Source organism: Sorex araneus, chromosome 1 (assembly GCF_027595985.1).
Source record: "Sorex araneus isolate mSorAra2 chromosome 1, mSorAra2.pri, whole genome shotgun sequence".
Classification (NCBI taxonomy): domain Eukaryota; kingdom Metazoa; phylum Chordata; class Mammalia; order Eulipotyphla; family Soricidae; genus Sorex; species Sorex araneus.
This window is the reverse complement of record NC_073302.1, coordinates 397,003,835-397,030,832: the sequence shown is the minus strand read 5'-3', so window position 1 is coordinate 397,030,832 and position 26,998 is coordinate 397,003,835. Positions and strand designations below refer to the sequence as shown.

The 26,998-nt window shown below is 34.5% G+C and overlaps 1 protein-coding gene across 6 annotated transcripts in view; it reads right to left on the bottom strand.

Annotated features, from left to right (window-relative positions):
* The window catches only part of PCLO (piccolo presynaptic cytomatrix protein), a 365,554-nt gene that overhangs the window by 108,049 nt on the left and 230,507 nt on the right, over positions 1-26,998 (bottom strand). For 5 of the 6 annotated variants that reach the window (XR_008628418.1, XM_055124435.1, XM_055124440.1 and 2 more), the window contains exons 8-10: positions 24,704-24,840; positions 22,663-22,753; positions 9,879-10,004 (exon numbers count right to left, since the gene is read on the bottom strand). Coding sequence is in view for 5 of the 6 variants with exons in the window: in XM_055124435.1 (XP_054980410.1) it covers positions 9,879-10,004; positions 22,663-22,753; positions 24,704-24,840 (354 nt within the window). In the remaining variant the exon portion in view is untranslated. Of the gene's footprint in view, positions 1-460; positions 550-9,878; positions 10,005-22,662; positions 22,754-24,703; positions 24,841-26,998 lie in introns of all 6 variants that reach the window. The other variant, XM_055124466.1, reaches the window with a different exon arrangement.

Sequence of the window (26,998 nt, the reverse complement as noted above, 5' to 3'; positions counted from 1 at the left end):
AAGAAGCAATTCACCTCAACACACATAAATATTTCAAAGTATGCTACTCTTGTTGGTAAAAGTGGTTGAATTAGGTGTTAGAGTAGTCTATCTTTGAAATGTGGCAATATTTTGTTTTCTTAATGTCTTTACTAGAAATATTTTGACTCAAACAATTTTTCTCTGACAAATTGCAAAACAAAATAACAAAGGAAGAGATATCACTGCTGGCAATATAGCTAATTGTTAATATCCTTAAAAGGTAAATATGATACTGCATCCTAAAAATCAATGTCCTGTAAGTTACCAGTCTGTGTACCCAGATTTATATTTTCTCATAAGACTGTTTCCTAAAAATACATTATAAAATATTGTAAATATTGTGTATTGATTGACAAGTATTGTGTTCTTGTGTCATATGTACCTGACATACCAGGTTGGAGGTATTTTGAGAAATCTCATGCTAATGACCAATCCATACCTTGTAATCCCCCTGGAACAAGAACAAGGAAGCTCACTCATCTGTGTGGTGTATTTCTTGATCTCCAACCTTGATCACTGCCATGCCATCTGTAACATATGCCAAAAAAGCATAAGCAGAAATAGAGGCTTTCTTGCCTAGGAACATTCTCCCCTAAGTCACACAGGAAAGTGTCATCTAACAATACTATTGGAATTAGCTCTTCTACCATAGACATCTTCAGGACAGAAAACTCCAGAGACCAACTTCTAAAATAAGAACTACCACTTTAAAACATCTATCTTCACTGTCATTACAATTGCTCTTCTCAACCATAAATCCAACAGCACTTTCTTGCCAGAAACCCTGACCTTTGCAAACCAATCACCTTTGCAAAGATCTACCTAGCTATCAACATCTCCTACATTGAAATAACTGGAAACTAAGAATTTAAAAAAATATTCATGCAGAAGAATTTATGGCACATCACGCTTTCACCCAGAATACTATGCATATTTCCTCACAGAATAGCACAGTAATGGGTAATGACTAACTTAGTTTTGTTAAAGTCTAATGCCTTGGGAGACACTAATTACATCCTATCTAATTTTACAAGCTATTGCTAATATAATTGATATTAATGTTCTGCTCTCCTATTTTATGTTCTCACTGATCATTAGGAATGTTTTGAAAGTCACATCTAAAATTAAAGTCTATATTCCTGTCTTAGCTCCAAACAGCTTACTGAAAATATTCTAAACAAATTTTATTTAGAATATCAAAACTTAACATAGATACAAGTCATCTTCAAAATATTAGATAGACATGTAGTCAGGCAACCTACAAGCTAATAATTTTATTGACTAAAGGATGTTTAGTTTCTATGTATTCATTGCATTCCTGTGAAAAAGTAGAAATTTTAAAATGCCAGCAACGTATTTCATAGTTCTGTTGACAATGCATTATAAAACAGCAGAAATATAGTATGGGAACAATAAGACCAAGGAAAACACTGATTGAGGCTGGAGTGATAGCACAGTGGGTAGGGTGTTGGCCTTGCATGTGAGAACCTGGGTGTGATTCCCAGCGAAGTGCAGAACCAGGAGTAACCCCTGTGGATTGCCGAGTGTGACCCAAAAAGAAAGAAAATGGAATAATTAATAAAGCTTAGAAATCGTAATTTGGACTTGTGATAGTAGAGTAGGAAGGGCACTTGTATACAGCCAACCCAGTTTTAATCCCCGGCGCTTCCTGTGATCTCCCAAACTTGGTAGGAGCAATCCCTGCATGCAGAGTCAGGAGTAGTTCCTAAGCATCCCCAGGTGTTGTCCACCACCTCCCCCAATAAAAAAAAGAAAAAATAATAATGCATATAATGGGCTGGAGCGACAGCACAGTGGGTAGGGCATTTGCCTTGCACGCTGCTGACCCAGGTTCAATTCCTCTGGCCCTCTTGGAGAGCCTGGCAAGTTACTGAGAGTATCCCGCCCGCACGGCAGAGCCTGGCAAGCTAACCGTGGCATATTGAATATGCCAAAAACAGTAACAACAAGTCTCACAATAGAGACAGTACTGGTGCCTGCTTGAGCAAATCGATGAGAAATGGGATGACAGTGATACATTGATACAGTGAATGAATATAAGAGGCTAAATTTGGTATTTTATGCCTCAACAAAGTTTAATTTTTTGCTATTCCCTACCTTTTCTGCAGTTCTCCTAGCATTTTTATTTAATATTAAATAATGAAAACTTACTGGAAGTTTAACAATTGTCAGAAATGATTCAGTGTAAAGAGATCTAGTTTTTACTGAGTTCATCTATACGGTCAGTTTGAACATTAGAAATATTTTCCTGAAATTGACAAACTTAATCTAGAATTTAATGCAAAGTCAAATGCCAATAATTGTTTCAAAACAATACTGAGAACAACAATATGGTAGGATTCAGATGCCATACTTAAGTCTTAATATAAAGCTATAACAATTAAAACATTAATGTAGAAATAGAGACATGTACAATAGAAGATATAACTCACTGAAGATTCACACACACATAAAAATGAGTATGTGACAAATGATGTATAGAAAATCAGTAGGAGTACTGATATACTATGTAATAAATGATACATAGTATATCAGTGGGGCCAGAGAGACAGTACAACAGGGAAGGGGCTTGTCTTAATAGAAGCTGACCTAGGGCTGATCCTTGACATCCTCTACAGCCCCCCAAGTCTTCTGGGAGTGATCCCTGAGTACAGAATCAAGAAGAAGTTCTAAGCACTGTCAGGTAAGGGCCCCAAACAAAACAAAAACTTTTTTAAAGTAAACAAATGGTACATCTATATTAAAGTGGAAAAAAAACCCTAAAATTCTACCCCAGGAGAAATACATGAAGGCAAAGACAAGAACAACAACTATCTATCTATGTCTACATGGATATTCTATTGGAGGTACAATTTTATAATTCTAGAAAAAATACAGAATACTATCTTTAAGACCAGTGGAATTTTCTGAATAATATAAAATACTTATAAATCTTAGTGGGAAATGGATACTTTGATTATATTGAAAATTCAACTTGTGTAATGACAGAAATTATAAAAGCAAGTCATACACTGAAAGTTTCAAAAAAATTGATGAGAGTATTATACCCATAATATATAAAAACTTCCAAAAAATCAATTTATAATACACACACAAGCAGTTACAGAATGAGAAAAAAGCAAACTGGCAAATCACAAACAAAAAAAATTAACAAGATTTATAGGAAATAATCAGGCCCAATTCTATTGATGGAAGATAAAAATAGCAATCACATAATTATTTGGATCCACATAAGATACACTCATTTCATATTATATTTGACAAAGGATATAAAGAGGAACAGAGATATGGAGAGAAATGTACACAAATTTACTACCCAGTAAGGCAAAATTAGTATAACACTCTGAAGAATAATTTGGAAAACTGAACTACATTTGAAGAACCCACACAATGTTTTCATACTTAACAAGATAGAATAACAGACTTTAACTTGTAAGAGAACTGCCTGCAGATGTATAAAAGACTACTCCATAAATTATAGCACTGTTTGAAAAAATACAGATAATTAAGTGTTTAAATTAAATAGCAGAGACATGCAATGATAGCTTTCTTCATAATTAAAATAAATGAATTAGAAATAAAATAACACCTTATATGAATTTTACAAGGGCTAGAGAAATAGTACAATTTAGTAAGATGTTTGTTTGCCTTACACACTGCCACATGCTGGCAGATCCCCAGGACAGCATATTGTCCCCTGAGCACCAAAAGGAATGATCCCTGAGCACAAAGTCAGGAATAAGCCTTGAATACCACCAGGTGTGGCAAAAAAACAAAATACAGAGAAAAACAAAACAAATACCTTCAAAAGGTAAAAATTTATGCAATCCCCTAAAAAATGCAAAGTAAATGTTTAGTAAATTATCAAATTGCAAAATTGCAAAAACTAGAAAAAAATCTTATAAAGTTCATCAATATTCCCATAAAACGGTAGAGAAATTCAAAGAATAGATATTTGGAAGAGAAAAGGTGATTATAAGAGACTTAATTGATTTATAGGTATTTATTCCTCCTAAATTTATGAGATAAGTATGAAAAACATGTTCAGACTGAACATTATGATAGGTATACAGCTTTTTAAATATTTAATCTCTATAGGTTTTTTATTTTGCTCTGCACTAGAGGACACATCATTTGAACAAATATTTAAATGTTCATCTGTAAAAATGTACAGGCCAGTCCCTGATAAAATGTTAGTTATATATACATATATAAAATTACAAATAATTAGCCAATACCTTTTGCCTCACTCCTTTCATATAGAAGGTGTAACAGAACTGAGCATCAAAAGAAATCAGATGAAAATCGAGAACAAGCTGTGTGAAATTTGAGTGCAATTTTCCTGATTGGGGAAGAACTCAGGCTAAAGGAAATCATGTCCACATTTAATGAATTAGTAAACATCAAACTTCCTTTGGAAAAATGCAATCAGTGAATTATTTCTATTTTAAGAATTTGATAAAAACACACGACCAAGTAAAAATGAATCAGAAATAGAGCTACCAGACAGTAAACACTACAATCTTGTTCTTGATGTTGCAAGTGAAGCTTTTAACTTCTAATTGAAAACTCCTCTGTTTTCTGTCCTTCACTCTCTCTCAAAGAACAAGCAGGATGTTTTGCCAGGGACAATAAAGGAGAAACATTTAAAGAAAAATCCCCTTCTTGCCTCAGCCAACAGAGGGAGATGCTGCTGCAACTTTCAAGTTTGAAGGTTCTTCCACATCAGAAAATAAAATCACCCAATTCCCCTTCTGAGACCTAATTTAAATTCAAATACAAAAGAACAATACTACACTAAAAAAAGAAATGTAACTTTATGTAAACATTTGAGCCATTAACTCAAAGTTGTAAAGATAGAGAAAGTGTTTTTCATTTTTTTCATTTCTGAAAATAAAGTTATTTACCAAATAATGGTGCTATCTTATTTTTACACAGCAATAAATAATAGTTAATGATTTATAATGATATTGTGACTCCAAGTATCATTTATTGACTTTATGCAACCCCATCATATGTGAACTTCATAATTCAAAGCTAATTCTTTATAACTCATTGCTAACTATTTTTATTGGAGCTGTTTTACTTAGCACTGTGCTAAATAAGGACTGAGATGCAGAAGAAGAGCTTTATTTTATAGGATTCAACAGAAAACTCCCATGTGGATAGAATACGAAGAGCAGATGAACCAGGTTTTTATCAGAGAAAAAATGTCTGTGCTTATCAGGAGATACTAAAAACTGTATTATGAGCTCATCAATAGTCTAGGAGATGGTTGATACTTAGATGTAAAAAGCTCATATAAAGTTACTTAAAAAGAAATTATGATTTTTAAAGAAAGTAATAAATTTAAAACTTAATACAAATGTAATGATATCGAATAGGTCTCATCACTTAAAATATAGCCTAAAGCAAAGAAAATTTATCAGAGAGGAAGCATCTAATTTTTTAAGACCATTAGTAAAGGTGTCAATTATTCTGAACAGGGTAATGGCACTTTAGCATAAATACGGCTTGCAACAATTGGCCTAAGGATAGATTTTTAACAGTACTAAAAAAACTCAACATCCACACATTCAAGATTAATTTTAGTGGAAATTAGCTTAAAGAGAAATAATACTAAATGCAAGAATGATAGATAATATTAGATGCCATTTGAAACTCAAAAATTATAAGCATTTTGTTGGCACAGCAGTGTTGGTGTAATACTGTTAAAACTATCATCCAAAATAAAAAGTGAGAAATAGCACTTTAGAAATTTACACTTGTAGTTTAAGTCACCAGATCTTTTATCTTCGTGTTTCTCTATTATAACAAAGACCAGTTTTGTGCATTAAAAGGGACAGTTACAGAAAGCAAAAGGTCATTCTTCAGTAATTGTATAAGAATACTAAGATTCATGATAATACATTTTAAGATTTGTAAGATTAGGATCCTTGAAACCTCTATTGCCTGAGATTAAAAAAAACAAAAACAATTGTGGGCTTGTAAAACTAAAAGATTGGTTGAGGAAATCACTCTAATTGTATTGTTCTTTAGTGAACAGTATATAAGCTAATATTAAGATTGTTGTAAAACAAACGGAGGAGAGCCTACTGATTATGTAAATTAAATTTTGCTGATTCTCTGCATTGTGAAATACAACATTCTCTTACATCCTCTAATAAGATAAATAATCCAATTTAGAAATACTTTTTTTTTTTTTTTTACTCCGCATCAGCAACCTTATTGAAGAGGAGAGAAGCTGATGCCATGATTTTTGCTCCCTTCCTCCAGGGTCCTTGAGTCTAAACTCAGGTTCAGGCACTCCATGCACCCCGTAGCCAAAAATACATTTTTCCCCCAAAGGCTGAAATAATTATTTCCTAGGCCAGAAATGTAGAATGGGAGTAAGGTGCCTGCCTTATAACGGCTGAACCCAGTTTGTTGCTGGCACTGCATATGGTCACCCAAGAACCGCCACAAGTGATCCCTGAGCTAGCCAGGAGAAAACACTAAGCCACCAGGTGTGTGGTCCAACACCACCCCCCAACCCCAATCCCAACATTTTTAAACAAATCACTGAAGCAGAGAATCATAGTGTATACTGGAGATTTTTGCATACTGGTATTTACCCCATTTCATTTAGTTAAACATTTTATAAGTACTGTTCCGAAATATGCTTTCAGAATACTGCTACATGATTGTTCAATGGGCTGGAGCGATAGACAGCACAGCGGGTAGGGTGTTTGTCTTGCACTCGACCAACCTGGGTTCGATTCCTCCACCCCTCTCCGAGAGCCCAGCAAGATGCCGAGAGAGTATCTCGCCAGCATGGCAGAGCCTGGCAAGCTACCTGTGGTGTATTCGATATGCCAAAAACAGTAACAACAAGTCTCACAATGGAGACGTTACTACTGGTGCCCGCTCAAGCAAATCTATGAGCAACAGGATGACAGTGACAGAGTGACAATGATTGTTCAATATGTTTAACTGCATGAGACTGAAAAGCTAGAGGACATTTCACAACGTTCTCCTAAAAATCAACACAGAATCTGCTAATAGTGCTGAAAGTATTTTAATATGTAAGACCATAATGAATATGAAGTTTATTGCAGTCTATAAATGGCAGAAAACTCACTAGATTTGTTGAACTATCTCTAAATAGCTTTAAAGTTTTATTGTGGTGAGGGAAAAAGGGTAGTTTAAAAATTCTACAGTCAACCAATTGTCATCTGTGTTTTAAAATGGAAGTGAATAAAGTCTGAGTTATATAGCTTTTACATTCAGAAATGAAGATCAAGATATCTCTGGGAAATGATCAAATTAATTGCTAAATCTGCCTGAATTTCTATATAAATGGAGAAATTTTACTGCATAATCACAAACGCATATCACATTTATCAACTTCTCTCTATTCATATATGTATATTTTTTTCTACAGGAAATAATATAAATCCGTGGAGGACTTACTAGGTTCAATGTCTTCAACAGCAATTTTTAAAATAAAAGATCATAAAAGTTAAAAACCCTAGATACAGAACATATGTTACTTATGTCTGGTAGAAGATAAATGACTTCAGAAACATTTATGTTACTCCTCAAAATATCTAACGTTTCAAAATAAAAATATGAGGGAATCAATAAAGCATACAGGTTTTAATATCATCAAGTGCTTTACTAGAGATCTATGTTTCTAAAATCCATGAAGTAAAGTTAAATACTATAAATAATAAATATGGTTTTGGTTATACAAAACTTAAACTCTAACAACAGTAGCTGTCCTGAGAGAAAGGTCTTAATTAGCAACTTTGCAAAACTTTGGAAAAATAATATAATTATAAAATAAAAGTATATTAAACCACATGTGTATAGATTTGAATAATTTCCCACTTAAACAAATTTCAAGTCAAAAATGACTAAATAAAAGAGAAAAGGACAATTTTGAAATAGTCTTTTAAGCTCGTGAAATCACAAAGGTAATATTAGGCTTAGTCCCATGATCACTTTTGAGTGAGTTTGTTTCATGCTTAATTTTTCAAATTTAAATTTATGTAGTTTAAAAACAGTCAAACAGGCAACAAAGAGCAAGAACATAATTAATTTATCAGAGTACACTTCATTAAAATTATCTTTAAATTATCATTATTTGTAGCATCTACTTATTTCAATGGTACAAATACAAATAAGGGCATGCGATTTTATATTCAAATTATTCTAATATATTTGTCAAACTAATCCGGCAGTTATTGTTTGCTTTTGCTCTTAAAAATAAGAATAATATTATGCTCGTATCACACCCATTCTTAAAAATGAATCTCAATTCCTATAGTGTAACTAAACCATAGAGTTCATGACATGGTAATAGTTATAGAAAACTTACACGGTCCCAGTATATTCACAATCTTTAAATCCTTACTTATATCATTTGTTCCTTTACTTAATGATCTGATTACTTCTTAATTTTGCAGCTTTGTAAATAATACTGTAATATTAGCACATTTAATATGATATGCTTTCTATTATGTATGTGGTGATTTCTTGATAAACTGGCATTCTGAAAACCATCAAGCATATAAACAAACAGTACTGATTTCTAGTATCGATTTTCACTTTAGACAAATACTGCAGATACTACCAATATGGCCAAGCTAAGCTATTAGTTATGTCATGAAATAGTAACTTGGGAAGTAATGTTCATTACATAACTACTTTTGCAAACTGGTTTCAATAGAAACTGTAATGAACAAATATTGCATTGAGTTTGTATTTATTGTAATAATCTATAAAAATCCATAAAGCATTTTGGTAGTTTTCTACATATTTATTTTTTAAATGATAATGAATTACTTTAATTTGATTAAAAGTCTTAAGGAAAAACAGGGAATCTTTTCTAATAAAGTATTAAATAATAGTAAACAACTTACAAATAAGTATTTTTTCTACAGTGAAATAAAGAAACAAGTTGAGCTATTTAATGATAAAAAATTGTAATTGTAAAAACATTGGAAGTCTCCAAAGTAAGAATACCTACGTTAAAGTCTGGAAAAGGTAGATAGCTATATTAACTAATAAAAGAAAAATATTGTTAGATATTTTGATAGAAAGCTGTAATAATTTACTAAAAGAAACTGTCAAGATATGTTATGATATTAGAATGTTAGTTTGTTATTTTAAAATTTAAAATTAAATTAAATTTTAAATTTAAATTTAAAGTTAAAGTTAATTTAAAATATTATGTGATGAGGTAGATAGGATCTGAAAGTAGCTAGCAACTATAAAAGGTCAAAGAGTATTATTTATGTACCACTTAGACTCTATCATGAATACACTTTTAGCTTTTTAGTATGAGAAAAACTCATGTTCAGTCTTTAAAAGTTTTATTCTGGCTATGTTCCAATAAAGCATTGTTTACATATAAAGGCATAAGATGGATTTGGACTGTGAGTCATTTAAAGTTCGCTGACCTAATTTCATCATGTATAGAATTGTCTCATAATTTCATGGCTCTGTTTTCAACACAATTTTGTTAGTATTTACAATTTTTTTTACAAAATGCTAACATAACTTAATGCTTTTTTAAAAAAAAATTACATCAGTCAGTATAAAATCTTTGACAAATTCGTGTTACTCAAAGAAGATAACCCTATTGTAAGTCAACTATCAAAGGACAATGTGATTGAAAATACAGTGATTATAACTGTACATATATCTATATTTATATTGTGTTACCAACAACTCACAATTAATTATAAGAATGGATCTTTGCTTAAGTATTTCATAAAATGCATATTAAATTGAAATATATTTAATATGAACACAATCATTCTCATTTATTTTGAAATCCTTATTCTTACCTTCCATAAGTTTCCCTGTCTGTTCTGCACTTCCCCCAGGAAGAATCTTGGCAATATAGGCTCCGATTTCTCCACTATGTCCAGGGATTTCTTTACCACCCACAATTCTAATTCCTAATCCATTACCTGTATTAGGAATAGAAAATTATTTGTAATAATATAATTAGATAATTATGATTTTGGTAGTACTTGGTATGAAACAAACTTCTGAAATCTTAGGAAGATATATTAAGATTAACTTTATAATAAAAGCATTTTTATTTCATCAATTTTACCAAGATAAAATATAATATCTTTGCCCTTTTTTAACCCGGAATTTTATAAGCATTGGCATGATGGTGTTCCCTGTAAAAGAACTCCAGAATATAGAATTTATTTATGATTTACAAAACAGGCAGTAATGACTATCATCGATTGAGAAGCAACATAAATATGCAAATAATTGCAATTCATAAAGTAAAAAACAATGTGACATGAACTAATACTTCTAACTTAAGCCTTAATTCATTTCTATAATTGTTTGAACATTAATATGACAGTTACTACAAGGTACAAGTTAAATTAATAACTTAGTAAACTGCAATACATCAAAAACAAATTTTCCTGAAATTAATCACATGGAAAAAAATGGTGAATAATTATTATGAGAAATCCAATTGAGATAAAAATGAACTTTTGACATTTTAACTTATTTTTATGCATCAGAAAACTATTATTGATCACTGAGAACCAGATACATCTGTTTTGTTACAAATGGCAAGGGCAATTTTAAACAAAGATAATAAAGGAAAGAAATTTTCCTCTTTGATGAAGATCAACAATTATTACATAATTAAAGTGAAGATGTTCCATTTAGTGACTGAAGAACGATTTTTTTTTGGCTTTTTGCTTTTTGTGGTTACACCTGGCAATGCTCAGGAGTTATTCCTGGCTCTGCACTCAAAAATCACTTCTGGCGGTGCTCAGGGTACCATGTGGGATACTGGGAATTGAACCGGGTCAGCCGCATGCAAGGCTAAATCCCTGCCTGCTGAAATATCGCTCCAGCCCTGAAGAACCATTTCTAAATCTTGAAAAAGAATCTATAAACTTTAAAAACCTTTGACTTCCTATTTCTGTACCATTTATGCTTCAAAAATTAAATCTTTATATTTAGCATCTATGTTCATAAATTTGAACTGGAGCATAGCAGGTAGGGCATTTGCCTTGCATGCGGCCAACCGGCGTTCGGTTCCTCCGTCCCTCTCAGAGAGCCCAGCAAGCTAGTGAGAGTATCCCACCTCCATGGCAGAGCCTGGCAAGCTACCCGTGGCGTATCTGATATGCCAAAAACAGTAACAAGTCTTACAGTAGAGACGTTACTGGTGCCCACTCGAGCAAATTGATGAGTGCTACAGTGCAGTGCTACAGTGCTATGTTCATAAATTTAAAAAGTAGCAATGGTGAATATGGAAACTTTCTGCAATTTATCCATTAGAAATACATTCTGGCGAAACATTTTCTCTTTATTTCCAAGAGAGGTGATACCAAGGAATGTTCTCTTTCTTTCCTTTGCTTTTACCCTTCCTTCCAAAGTTTCCCCTTTTTCCTCTGTCTCCTTATCTGTCCCTGTCAGAAGATTTAACCTCAGGCAGAAACACAAACAAAAATCTTATCTGTAAGCTTCCAAGTACCCAGCTATTGTCATGTAAAAAGTAAAATATTACTTCTCTGTGGTCTGAAACTTAAAGATTTTTCTCTGTATATTTCTTAGTTCAGTGTTATATGATAATGGTTGGTTTGCGCTTCCTTCTTGGCCACTGGGGAAGCTTGTGTTTGTTGATTGCCCCCCAACCTGTCAATTAATTTTGTCTCCTGATCAGACTCTGACTTGTAAATATGGTCTTTCTCTTCTCCTTAATATCCTTTGCAGGATTATTATTTCAGAGCTGTTGCTTTTTGTATGGATACAAGGAGACAGTTAAAAAGACAAGCCCTTGGTTTGGGATTTGATTGACTCCAGATAATTTACCTCCTGGACATCTGGTCTCTGGACTTAAGCCTAAATTGCCATTACTTCGTATATCCCCCAAAGCAGGGTCCTGACCAGGGATTGGATGGACCCAGGTGACTATGAGCTACCCTGCCATCAAAATGGGCCTGGCCAAAGTGCCCAAATGCTTAACTATAAATTAAAAGCTTGGTCATGGACAAGTTCTGTCATGATCCAAAAATAATAACTAGATTTGGACGCTGCTGGGGTTAGGAACAATTGATCTGGTATGAGCACTGTAGTCTGAGTCTATGGTAAGATGTCTCCAGGAGAGTCACCCTACAAGCCTAAAAGTGTCTATTACTGTGTCCATACAGAATGGTAAATAGTAAGAGAATTTAATATGCTAATTAAGTTGCAGGTCTAAGAAGAGGAGAAACACATCTAAAGGCTGTTTTGCCCTCATGGGCTGCAGGTGTTCGAGAATTCCGAAAAAACATTTTTGATCATGCTTCCAGTGGGGAGGCCTGGTTGGAGAAGCTTGGTAAGAGGATAAAAAGAGCGGCTGCAGGGAGCAAGGAGGGATTGTTCAGAGAAAGAGATTGATGATTTGAGAAATGAATTGGTTGTTGGATTGTAGAAGGAATTGATTGAAGGTTGCTGCAGGGGGATTGAGACAGAGACAGCAGAGAGAGATAGAGGAGACAGATACAGCGGGAAGAGAGAATTGCGTGGTTAGAGAGAGATAGACCCAGAGAAAGAGAGCCGGGAGAGATGAGAGATTCAATAAAAGACAACTAATCAGCAACCAGGTTGGCCCGCGTTCTTCCTTTGTCCGTCCAAGGCAACAGCCGTCCAGGGTGGAGAAGCAGCTGGAGAGCACCGAACACAGATGGCGAGAGAGCCGCCCAGAGAGCCCATGAAGAACCTCCTTTCATGTGACATCCCTGGACTCATGAGGGGCTTACACAGCCCTGTGGTGTGGGGAATTTCACAGCCCCAAGAGAGCGGGTATTTATTTTTTACACAGTATTACTGGTTTTATATATTTACTTAAAATACACAACAAGTCTCACAACGGAGAGTTACTGGTGCTCGCTCGAGCAAATCAATGAGCAATGGGATGACAGTGACAGTGACAGTGACTTAAAATACAAGTTGAATACAACTGGATGAATGCACACCATCATCTAGTAAATAACTTGGTCTCAATCAAGTTATCTAGGTAAAGTTGTTGAGCTTTTAGATATTAGTCTTTAAAGATTCACCAGTGCTGATTCTACATAAGACAGATAGATACAGATCAAGAATATTGATGGAAAAACTGTATTGGCCACTTTTCATTCAATTGCTTTAAAGTAATTTTGAGCGTATTTAGATCATTTAAAAAATTACAAGAGTATTTTAAAATATCTGGCCATTATAATAAAATTCGTTTGCAAAAAGACAAAACAAACAGATACTTAGTCAAAGTTTTAGTTTATTATCCATGGTTGACTTACTCATAGATGTAATTAATCACTTAATGGTCATGTATGGTAAATATATAAAGAAACAAAATAGGACTGGGGAGATGGCTCAGAGTTAAGGGTACAGGTATTTTAATGGGGGTAGGGGGCAAATCCAGCTGTGCTCAGGGTTTACTTATGGCTCTGCACTCAGGGATTATTCCTGAGATTTTTTAATTAAAAAATTTACATATTTGGGTATCAATTAGTGATACAAAACCAATAACAAAAAGCAATTAAAGATTTGGACCTCTGCCTCATATCATATCCAAAATCAAATGCAAAAGAGATCTTAGGTCTAAATGAAGATAGATTCTGATATGAAACATAAAATAAAATTTTTGTTATGTTGTAATATGTTAAAAAAATCATAGTTCAATTGACAAAAGTAGTCTACTGAACTATGAAAATTTTCTTTTCAAATCCACCTTTAAATTATACAAAAAAGGCAAGACACATACTAGAAGGATACATATGTACATGATATCTCTTACAAGGGTCTTATATCTGAAATCTGTAAAGAGCTCTTACAGCTCAATAAGAAAGTAAACAACTTAGATATGTCATGAAGAAAACATCTTAATAGACTTTCCACCAAAGAAGATATATTGCTAATAGCTAACTTAATAATATCCATATAAGTCTTTGATAAAATGCAAGATAGACATTATTTGGTGTTAACAATGACATGGAGAAACTGGAAAATATTTCTGGTAAGAATGCCTTATGGCATAGTCAATTACATTAGAAAATTATTAAGTAGTTTGTTAAAGAGTTAAAAAATAGGGAGCTGGAGATATTATACAGTGAGTAGAGCATTTGCTTTGCATGTGACTGACCTGATTCGATAGGCAGCACCACATATCCTCACCTGACTCTTGCTAGGAGTTATCCCTGAGTACAAAATCAGGATGAGTATGCCCTAAGCACAGCCATGTTTAAAAGAAATTTACCATACAAATCAATAATTTAAATTCTAGGAAACCACTCAAAATATCATATCTAAACCTAAACTTGTATGCTAGTATTTTTGAAACTGATGAATGTCCAATTAATAAGCAAATGTAGGCTATCCAACAATGTATTATAATTATTGATAAGTGAAAAAAGACAAGTACCAAAATTCCGTACTGTGTCATTCAATTTATATAAACTGCCTAGAAAACACATACTTACAGAGACACAAAGTAAAATCTATCACCTAATGCTGAAAAGATGAGTTGAAAGCAGATACTGTTAGCAACTTTAAGATAAATTTTTATACAAATTGGAACATTCTAAAACAAAATTATGGTGAGGTTGTACAAATTCACCAAAGTCAGTGATGTTTTTATTAAATATCATATTCATAATATCTAAATCATCCTACAGTATAACTATTAAAATAATAATAAAAAGAGCTGACTGCATTTGTTCACTATTTTTATAATTTATACAAACAGGTTTGGTAGAATATAGGCCACTTTTATTCATAGAAGTCACTGCTATCTTTTGAACCTAAACATCTTTAACTTCTTCACTAATTTATTTTCTAATTAGTTTTTATAGCCTTGCAGATGTAGCCAATCCATTATAGAACTGAACTATACATGAGCAAATACATTTTTTTAATAGAAAAAATTTCTTTGGCTTGTTTTTAAACAGCTGTGTTTCTGGAGTCATAAGATGGAATTCTAATGGAATAAAGTCTCACTTTGTGAGCACTGCATTTTTTCCTCTCTATTCTAATCCTATCTAAGAGAAGGTGAAATAACATTTATTGAGTACATCATTATGTATAACATTTCACATTAGTGACACAGAGATAGTGTTATTTTACAACAAATAAATTTATCCTCAAAACTTAAATTAGTTATAGAGGTACACCCCAACTAAGGGCTTTCTGAATTTTAAACTTATTATCTGTTTTCTCATTTTTCAACTTTGTGCATGAACAAATGACTTTAAACCATTGTACTAAATATTTTCAAACTTTACATAGTTGTAGGATAACATGGGGTTTGTCCTTTTAGCCTTGCCTTAGGGAACATAGTTTACCTTAAAGCAATGTCCTTTCTGTATGGACACAGGAAGACAATATTGTGCTTGTAACTTGGGAGTTGATTGACTCCAATAATATTTACTCCTGGGCATCTGCTTTCTTAACTCAAGTTGCCCTCAGTTCCTAGCACCCCAAAAGCAGGATCCCGACGAGGGACAGGAAGGATCCAGGGCAAGCGTTGAGTTATGTGCTACCCTGGCATAGAGATAGGCCAGGCCAAAGTGCCACAATACTCAACTATAAGTTGAGAGCATGATCATGGACAATGCTGTCATGATCCAAAAGTAACGATGAGATTAGGATCCTGCTGGGGTTAGGAAGATTAACCTGGCCTGAGGACTGTGGTCTGGAGATGTCCTCAGGAAAAACCAAACTTTATATCACTTACTGTGCTCTTACAGAATGACATTGCTAGAAATATAGATTTACTATAACTATTTAAGTAGATTACTCACACCCTGATACACCCTTGTTTGGAATGACACCCTTGAGTGGATCTCCTTAGATGAGATTTCCTTAGATGAGACTTTGTTAATCTCGAGAAATGGTCTTCTTTGTTGATTTGTTGATGTTAAACCCATCTTTGTGCCACCACCCTATGTAATTTGCTATATAAACTAAGACTGTGGGGCGGAGGGAGCTCTCGGAAGATGCAAGAGAGAGACGGGAGTGTATAGAGAGGAGATGGAATACACTGCGATTGAGACCAACCAGCTTGGCTCAGTTCCTTCCTTCGCCTGCCTCATCATCGCCATCAATCTCCCCAGGGTGGGGGAAGCAGCTGGAGACTACTGAATGCTGGCAGCGGGAGAGATAGAGCCCCGCTGGGCCCTCTTCTTTTTTGTGTTTTTACACACATAGTGTGCTTAATAATTTTCATAAAACATCTAAATGTTTTACCCAGCTAAAATCGCTTACTAAGATATGATAAATACACACTACGTCTATTTGTAATGGGTTTAATATAAACCAAACAAAAACTCACAAGTAACCAGTTGCTTCGCTCTTTCTTCATAGCATCATTATTTTTAAAGGCGGTTAAGTCATTGCTTAGTTTTTCTACTATTGGTGAAATTAAATATAAGAAAAAATTTAAATTTTTATTGTCAAAAAAACCATGAATGATGAAGTAGTGATATGACTAAAAGATCCATTGTGATTAATCATTCAATTCCAACAGCAATAAATTGTGATCAACATTTCTAAATCTATTTGTTCTTCATTATTCACATAACTAACTTTTAAAGAAATCACAGTAATGATATAATTTCACCTGTATTATAAATTACACAGTAATGTATAATTTCACAGGTTATAAATATATAATATAACCTGTAAATGCTTTAGTATATTCTTCAAAAAATTTGTACATTTAATATTTATATTTACATAAAATGATAATCATAGCAAAAAACAACAGTAAGTCTTTAATATCACCAGATATTTAATCCTGGGAGTTAGGCACGGGGAGGGAGGACATTGAATAGTGCTTAGGGCTACACCTGGCTTTAAACTAAGGGCAGGGCTTTCATCCATTGAATTATCTCTCAATTCTCCAACTTGTCTTTTGATTGGGTATCAAATAACACTGAGATTAGCTTGGAGCATAAAAGCTGTGTTCTAGGGCTTGCATATTACTAGTTTAGCTTCTACACATTGATAAAGACTGTTGTTTCTGATTCTAGCCTTGAATTTATATGTGTATAAATAACTCTGAGGCACTTTAAAGACTTACTGAAAACAATTCAGTAAGAGATTATGCTTCCTAAAGACACATGGAAAACACACTCAAGTAATAACCAATGATGAATAAATTCAGTAGAGAAATACTTAATTTTTTAATTATTTTAAGTAGGTATGAAAATAATTGGGGCACACAAAGAGATGATACAGTATACTGCTAGGATTTATTATTCAAAATGACAATTTTCTTGCTAATTCTGCAAAAGATATATATTGAAATTGAATCTAGTTTTTATATGAGATTATCTCTACCAAGAAGTCAATAAGTTTCAGTTATTTTTCCTTTTAAATTTCCCCCTAGTTTTAGCATAATAGAACAAATATTTTAATTTTTTAAAAGAGCTAAAGAACAGCAATAAGTTTGTGTGGCTTGGAATGAGATTTTTTTTTTCCCTCCCTTTGAGTGGGGAGGATTATTGACCAGACCAAGCAGTGCTCAAAGGCTGTTTCTTGCTCTGTACTCAGGGTTCTGTGCTCAAGGATCCCCCTGTAGTGGAGTTTGGGGTTCTATATGGGGTGCTGCAGATTGAACTGGTGTCTGCTGTGTGTAAAGCAAATACCTTTTTTTCCTATACTACCTCTCTGTTGTTTGCTTGTTTGGGGGCCACATCTGGCGGTGCTCAGGGCTCACTACTGGCTCTGTGATGGGATCACTTCTGGCAGTCCTTGGAGGATCATGTCGGGTGCTAAGGGTCAAAGCAGGGTACGCTTCGCGAATGGCAAGCTCCCTACCCATTATGCTATTACTCTGGCCTTTGAATGAGATTCTGAGCTATCTCACAGGCCTGTGGTATCAGTGTGCCCCAACCTGTGTGGATGTATTTGCAGAGCTTGTCTCAGGGGCACTTTACTTTAGGAAATCAAAGGTGGGTAAAAGATCAGGAAAGATTCCCAGAGCTCCTGCATTCTAGCAGTTATTACCCGAGATGGGCTGTGGTAATGATGAGTGATTGAACCCCTGGGCCAAAAAGCGCATGGAAAATGGATAATTAAGAGATCCAATTCTAAAACTGGTTGAAAGGAAAAGAATTTCTTCCAGGGGTTTAAGGCTGTGCTTTGGAGAATTGGATGATAACGGCAATGAGGGTAAATGACTTGCTGAGGTGAGTCTCCCTTTCAGGAGCCGTGGAACAGTTTGGGCCTCACGGTTCTCCAAAGTTTTATCAGAGAGGGAGCTATGGACCCCCCCCCCCCGTCACCTGTGTCACAGGTGTCAGAGTCATCTGGGTTCCTGTTAAAAATAAGTTTTTTCATCTGGAGAATTATAGGAATCAAGACATTTGTCTTGCTCACAGCCAACCCCGGGATGCACACGGTTCCCTGAGTACCACCAGGATTGAGCCCTGAGTCCAGGATTAGGACTTGAGTACTCCCTACCTCATCTGTCTACCCCACAAATGAGTTTTTTGTTTTCCTACTGCATACCAGGTTTGATTCCTCTAGCCCTGTTGAAGAGCCTGGCAAGCTACCGAGAGTATCTTGCCCACAAGGCAGAGCCTGGCAAGCTACCCATGGCGTATTCAATATGCCAAAAAACAGTAACAACAAGTCTCATATGGAGATGTTACTGGTACCCACTCGAGCAAATCGATGAGCAAGGAATGACAGTGACAGTGAAAAATTTCCCCCTAGTTTTAGCATAATAGGGCAAATATAAATTTAAAATAGCAAAAGAACAGCAATAAGTGTGAAGAAATAATCAAATACAGTATACAAATACTATAGATGGAAAAAAGAGATTGATACAGATTCCTAATGGTTTCATATAACAGTCTGAATTTTTTTGTCATACAGATTTTAAAAATTGACCCTGGTAAGTAAAAGAATACTGTTATTTCACTTTATGAACTGCAGGGAACAAAAAACAGTTTGCATTAAGTAATTATCTCACAAAGAGAGCTACTAGATTTTAAGATTCATGCCTGGAATTTCATCAGCACTTAAAAACATAGTGTGTATCCAATAAAACTGTGAAAGGTTGAATTATCTGTCTCTGGTAGAAGAAAAATAACCCAATCATGACCAAAAAAAAAAATTAGATGCCTAATTGATTCATTTTCTATGAAAATAAAGAGAGTTAAGAGAAGAATATTGCTTAAAGCAAAGTTTGTTCCAATTTATATGCTTCATGGTTTAAAAAATGCAAGCACTATGGCAACTATGGCAGGTACACTGAAGAAATTTATCTTTTTATTCTTTGTTATATCTTTCAGTCCTTAAGAAAGTCCTCTGAGGCATAAAATATTATGTAAGATAGGTTCATTAATATTTCCTAATTATATGCAATGTCTATAAAAAACTGTACTGAGATCATAGCTATAACTTATCTTTTAAAATTGCATTAAGACAGGAAAGATAGCCCAATGGACTGAGACATACTCTGGATGTTCAATTCCTGGGTTCAATTCCTGGGACTCTAATGGGCCAGCACTTCCAGAAGGGACCTCTACCACAGAAATGGGAGTCACCCTGATCGCTGTCATGGATGTGACCCAAACCTCTCACACTCAAATTAATAAAAATGCACTGGCTTTAAAAAATATTTTATAGTACAAATCTTAATGATGTGGGCATGTCGATAGGAAAGGGCCCTCATGGCAATGGAATTCTGGGGAAGTAATAAAACTAACAGTCACAAGGCTATAAAGAGTTCACTTCCTGAGCTTAAGAACTAGAACTTTGGGGCTGGCACTATAGCACAGAAGGTAGGGTGTTTGCCTTGCACGCAGCTGATGTGGGTTCGATTTCCAGCGTTCCATATGGTCCCCCAAGCACCGCCAGGAGTAATTTCTGAGTGCATGAGCCAGGAGGAACCCCTGTGCATCGCTGGGTGTGAGCCAAAAAGAAAAAAAAAAAGCACTAGAACTTCATTTGGCACCAGAGATACAGAAAGGCTGGACCCCTCCACTGAGAGAAGTTCCACAGGAACAAAGAACACGAAAAGGAAATTCAAAGAAGACCATCAACCACTCCCAACTCTACACTTTTGGCAACCACCCAAGCAACGAACTCTTACCTAGCTAGAAACTCCATGTTAAAAAAAAAAAAAAAAGCTATAAAAGATTTTTTCATACTAAGTTTATGTGAGCAAAGGAAGAGCGCACGTATGTTGCCCAAGCACATGTGCTGCTTTTGTCCATGTGACTGCTCTCTGTCTTTGGAGAAAACCGTGCTCTCTCTCTTGAACATGTTACTCTTTCTCCCATTCTCTGTCTTCCTCCCCTTCCTTTAAAACCTCCAAATAAAATTGGTTTTTACTTCACCACTTGACTACTCCTAAAATTCTTTTCTGTGAGAATGATAAGGACACAGAAGCTCTAGCTAAGCCCTAGGACTGGCTTTCTTTTCCTGCAAAGAGCAATTCTTCACTTCAGCGTTAGTCCACAGCTCCCAGAGAAATCAGGTGGTGGGGATTAACTCCCATGTCAAGAAGGCCAAGAGGGTGTTAGGTGTGACTGGATGGCCACCTATTGGGCCAGTGGAGCCCTTGCAGGACAAGAGCTCATCACAGACTTTATCAAACCTAGCCTTCTCAGACGGTCCTGAGGTAGAAGAAGTGGCTCGGGAGAAAGTGGTTGTCCTTTTCCTTTCTGCCTCACTATTAGCCAGCTGACAGGGGTCACGGACTTCATTAATACTATAATTTTTACAATTCAAACATCCCATTATATTTCAAAAGCTTTAGGGGCTGGAGCAATAGCACAGTGGGTAGGGCGTTTGCCTTGCATGTGGGCGACCGGGTTCAATTCCCAGCTTCCCTTATGGTCTCCTGAGCACCAGCAGGAGAAATTCCTGAGTGCAAATCCAGGAGGTAAGCCCTGTGCATTGCCGGGTGTGACCCCCCCCCCCCCCAAAAAAAAAAGCTTTCGATAAAGGACAGTAAGCAGAAAGGGAACAAAGGTAGAGACAGGAAGTACCACATTGGAGAAGATAAAGGAGGTAGGATAACTAAGTACCACATTCTTTTTGGATCAGAATTTTGACTAGGGAAAAAAGTGAGATTGTTTGGAAAATTGAAAGTTTGGATAAGATCTTAAGGACATTTTCATAGCATGATATCAAAGCTAATTATGTCCTTTTTTTGTTGCAGGTAGGAAGATAAGGGGTCCTGGGATTTTATACAGTATATTGGTAATATAATGCTTGGAACCTAAAACTATCACAAAGGTCTCCTTTGACTCAACTCAGGAGCTTAGAAAACTATTGAGATGCAGAATTCTAGGCCAGGTGCACAAAGGCTTCCAGAGAGAAAAGAAGGCTGGACCCCCAGAGTGTTCAAACAAGGCCATGGTAAAAATATCAAAAGAAGAACATCAACTGCTTCAGGAGCATTCTAGAAAACCCATGGCAACAGTCTTAGCAATAGATTGATTGGGGGCAGTGTGGAAAAACTATAACAACTAATTTGGCTTCTTAAATGATGCCTCTTTGTCCACATTTACTTGAGATGTGGGCTTTATTACTTTAGGATGCATTTTCTTATTCTGCAAAAATGGCATCCCAGCATGGAATGGCGTACTTTGATTTTTCTACTCTGGAGAAGCCTGTATCCTCTCTTTAGCACCTATGTTTATTTATCTCTCTCTTTCCTGCCAAATAAACTTAATTCACTTCATTATTCCTCTTCTGAAATTCCTTTTGGTGAGGAAACACTAATGGAACTGAAACACCTGGGCAAGAATTTAGGACTGACTTTCCTTTCCTGCAATGAAAAACTCCTTGCACCATCCTGGATTCCAGGGTGCCCAGAGAAGTTGTGTGGCAAGAATATCATTTTCCACGCCAGGCAGAACAAGTGGAATCCATGTGTTGGCTTGACTGACTATTGCCTAGTGGGCCTGGTAAGATGTAAGTTCTATATTGTGAAGCTTCTCATCAGGCTCATCTCAGTCTTTCATCAGTACTAGATTTCCCTGCGTACTTTTTTGGGTGACTAAGGTGAGCAGAGGTGGGTAGAGAGAAAAGCTGTCTTTCAAGGATGCCAACTCTCTCCTCCTCACCTCACCTAAGCCACCTGGGGAATCCTACTCCTTCTCTAATGAGTATCATACCTTCATGCCTGCAACCAGCAACATTTTCCTGTTTATTTGTTAGTTTGGGGGGCAACTGCCAGTTATGCTCACGTTCCTGGTTCTGCATTCAAGGAATACCCGTGGCAGGGATTGAGGACCACATGGAACTAAAAACTGGTTGGCTGCATGCAGGCAAAGACCTTACCTGCTGAACTATCTCTGACCCACCGGCAACATTTTGATCATTTTTATTTTGGTTTAATAAAATTTAAAGTTAGAAAATTTAGATAAAGGGCAAACTAACTAAGTCTAAATATTTACCTCTTAGTTATGTGTAATATTAATGATCTTGTCTATTATGTTCTATATTCTTATTTCAAATTTTCCAAAACACAATTTTTACAGAAAAAATGACTTTTTCAAAACTAAATGTCAATTTATTAAAATTACAAATATGCATTTCAATTTAACACAAAATCAGTAAAAGTATATGAATTGATACCTTTACCTGAAACTGTGTGATCCTTAGAATCTCTTGTTATTTTTATCCTTGCATGAGGAAAAATGTAGTGCATAGTCTTTCCATTCATCTGTATAATCTAAGACATACATGTGTAAGTGAAAAAGCAATGTTAAAGACTCTTAAAAGGAAATATACAGAATTAGACTAGCAAATGTAATTTTATGTTTTAAAAAAACACGATTCAAACTATATATATGTATATATACATATATATACATATACATATACATATAAATGTTAGTAGTTTCTGGGCCCATTATGGTATTCAAATTTACTAACCAATATCCCCTGTGAAGTGATTTATTCTGTTTGGGAAATAACAACTCATGTAACAGCTTCTAAAGGAAGCCTTTTGCTTTATGTGTATAGATGCAACAGTGATGGAAAGAGGTATTCTATTGTATGGGGTCACATACTCTTCACTGATGCATTCAAATTCTAAGAGCAAGGAAATTTAAAGTATAAGAAGAAAGACAATGGTAGGAGATTTATAAAATAAAAGTAGTCTAGTTGGGAATGCAGTCTGCTTTAATCTAGTCCAGAGACTGACCAAGTGTAGTTCTCCCTGTCTTAAATGGATGAATGTTTGATATGGATGCCTTATCATAAAGTTTAGTTTAAAACTTGCGTTACATAAAAACAAAGTCAAGGATGAGAGCTTACACCATAATAAGTGTGAGATGAGTAACTGACAGCTAACGATTTTGCTCTAAATTGTTAGGAAATGAAAATGGAAATTCAATTTTCATCAATTCATTGTAACAGGGAAGAAAAGCCAAAAAAATTATCCTAGTGCTCTATCTCTCTAACTAATAGTACGACTGCTTCTTATTTATTTTTATTTTATAAGGAATACCATCATTTTTGCCTTTTTGTGTTTCTGGTGAACAAATTTATCAGAAGTTTCTAAGTACACTAGATGCTAAAATGAATTCCATAGAAAAAAGCATATTTCCTCATTATAATACTCTCTGAAGTTGTATTATTGACGCTGCTATTTCTAATTCACTGTAGATCTTCTTTTAGGTAGAAAAAAAACTTACAGCTTTTGAGGAAAATCTGATTTATATAAATCAACAATAAGAATAAAATGATCATTAATGAGACATTAATATGATAACTCTATAGACTTCATTTTCTTTCTTTCCACTGGCAAATTGAGGTTTCTGAAACAAAAGTAAATTAGTTGGCAGGTGGAAAGAAAGTTTAAAACCTTTGCATGGACTAGGGTCAGAATTTACATTTTTCTATCACACTGATCTATATAGAATTTCAAAGAATTTATATCTATACACTATATCTTTTGGCAAGTATTTTAATTAATATATCAGATTCCAAGGATCTGATCTATCAGAGAAATTTTGCTCAGATTATCCAACTGTCAATCTCATATTTCAAAGTTCAAACCAAAGTCCACCTTATTTGTTCAAAGGAAATGAGATTGGATTTTTGCATCATATTATCAATTGTAAAATTCACCTAATCTTTTCAGTTTTTCAACTATGAATAGATGTTAATGCCTATTTTGTGTGTATTGATCTGAAGATAAAAATTCTATTTCACTGTTTATTTTTCTGTCTACATTTCTAATGGATGCAGAAAAAACTTAAATTGCTCTACCGGTTTCCTTACACCCAAGTCTTCTATGTTCTTAACTATATTCATTTGATGCTTTTATTTACTATTTTTAACATATATACACATTGTTATTTGGAAGCATTAAAACCACCCAACTCTATGCCATCCTCAATTCTATAAGCTCTTCAAGAGTTTCCTGTAATCTCTTTGTGCAGTATTTGAAATGCTGTACAATTAACTTTTCTTTTGGAAGAACGACCATTTAAGTAAATGGCCATTTAAATTGCACCATAGTTATGCTGAAATGTCAATCAGTCACAATACTTTAAATCAGTAGAAGAAATTCATTTATGAACATGATAAATAAAGTCTCATTTATTTAGGGTAAGTAAGACCATTCTAGGATGAACTGAATACATTTAGAATAAATTGCCAATATAGCACTTACTTGTTCTTGATGTTGACTAAGTGGTCTAGAGTGGACTAATCTCTCAGGCAGTTTTCGATCCAGACCATGTCCACTATCCAAACGAGATTCTCTGGGCTTGTCAAACCAATCCGTTTCTTCACGGCGTAAGTGATAGGCTTTGGGGACCAAGGAAATATCAAACATTGCAACCCCGACTAAGATAGATGATAAAGGATAGTCGATGTTTCAAAGTACCAACATGCACCCAGCTTGTCAAAAATTCATGCATTTCAAACACAGCTCGGGCAAAGAGAGAAGAAACAATTCCAATATTATATTAGACTAGTGTTTAAGAAATTGTACCATGAGACAAGTTAGAAAGAACAGTATGCACATCTGTTTATTTTCTAATAGCAAAATAAAATTAAAAAACAAATGAGAAAAAGAAGACAGTGACTATATAAGTAAAGTAACAAGGTGTGACTGTTTCTCAGAAGTCATTCATAACTCAGTTCATAAGCTCCTACCTCCTCACTTCTTCCCACAATCCACAACTAAAAATCTATGGAACATAAATCCTCGTGGTAGCAAAAGTTTCTGGCATTTTTCTACCATTATATGGCTGTTGGGTTTGAACATGGACTACTTTCTAAAACAGAACATTTCTATGATATCTGTAACTAAATGAAAACATTAATTTAAAAGATTACTGCTAGGAACATGGGGTCATAATCACCTGGCAGTCAAATAGATAAAATACACATGTATATTAGATAATTTTTACATTTATCAATGAGATAAAATATACATCTAATTTTAAATTGAAATGAAAATAAAACTATTTCTAAATGTATCACTGGTATAGAAATTAGATTGAGGAGTTGATTGACTATGTATATGAAAAAAGTTAACATATTTGGTAATATTCTTGAAAAAATAATCATATAAGTTTATATTTATCATTTAAACTTTTTTCACTTTTTTTCATTCCATTACATTTTTAATTCTTGCAAGCTCTTCTGTTGTTTCGTTTTGGGGCCTTATCAGAATGTGCTCAGGGCTTACTCCTGGCTATGTTCTACTGAATCAGTCAGTGGTGTTCACGGGACCATATGTGGCATTGGGGATGAAAGTGCCCAAACTCTTGTACTTTCTCTCCAGCCCAGTATTTCTAAATTATTTTAAAGCACTTACTTACTGACTTTCAAGTACCAATACACTTTTTACACCGAATTTAGTATTTTGTCATTCGTCAAACAATCCCTTATGACTAGTGTCTGGAAAAACAACGTTGCCTCGTAGGTAGCAGATGGAGTTGATCTTTTTACATGCTGGACCTGAGAGACTTGTTAGTGATGCAGTCAACATGGTTTTCTGAAGCTTTAACTTCTATGATGTCATATTATGTAGTTCTCCTTTCTATTTTTCTTTCTCTCTCTCTTTTCTTTCTGTTTACATTTCTGATTGTTATTATTTCTAACTTTCTTCCCAGACTCCCTTCCCCGAAGGCTGTATCACCATTTTTTTCCATGCAGGGTTTGCAAAACTATGTCAAATATACCACTAATCACCTCTGCCTTTTGTGTTCTTGGTGCATGATACAGATTAAGCAGAGAATTTCCTCTTACCCAGCCCCTATAAACATGCAGGACATAGTAGCTATTGTGTTATAATTTTGTCTGTCATAATTTGACCAAATATAATGGTGTCCACCTGGGTGTGGTTACCAGTACATTTATTTGATCTCACGTCTTAGAACATTAAGTACTTGAAGGGCAAGGCTCCTAATTCTTTGTTTTTCCATTCAACATTAAAAACAATGAAATTCAAATGCCATTACATTTGATATATTTGAAATAAATAAATAAAATACAGAAAAGTCATTTACTTGCATAAAAGGTTATATAATTTATTTTAAATAAAGTATAATATTTTAAAATAAATATTATTTTGTTCTTCAAATCCCGTTATAGTTATACAATCTTTTCTCAAATATACTTGATATTTACTTTTTTTATAGTTTCAATTTAAGATTAAATAACTAATTTTTCTTTTTCTTTATGGCCACTCTCGTGTTGGGCTCAAGGGTCACTAATGGTAGTGCTTATGCAACCATGTGGTTTTGGGGTCAAATCACTAGTTATACACAATATTTAATATAAATTTGATAATCTCTATGCCCATTAACACTGATTATAAGTGATAAAAATTCGATAAACAAATGCATCCTGCATATTATGCTCTTACATTTTTTATCCTTTAGTATATCGCAATTTTAATACTAAAATTTGAAATACAATCCCATAAAATATGCTTCCTAGACTGTGTCTACAA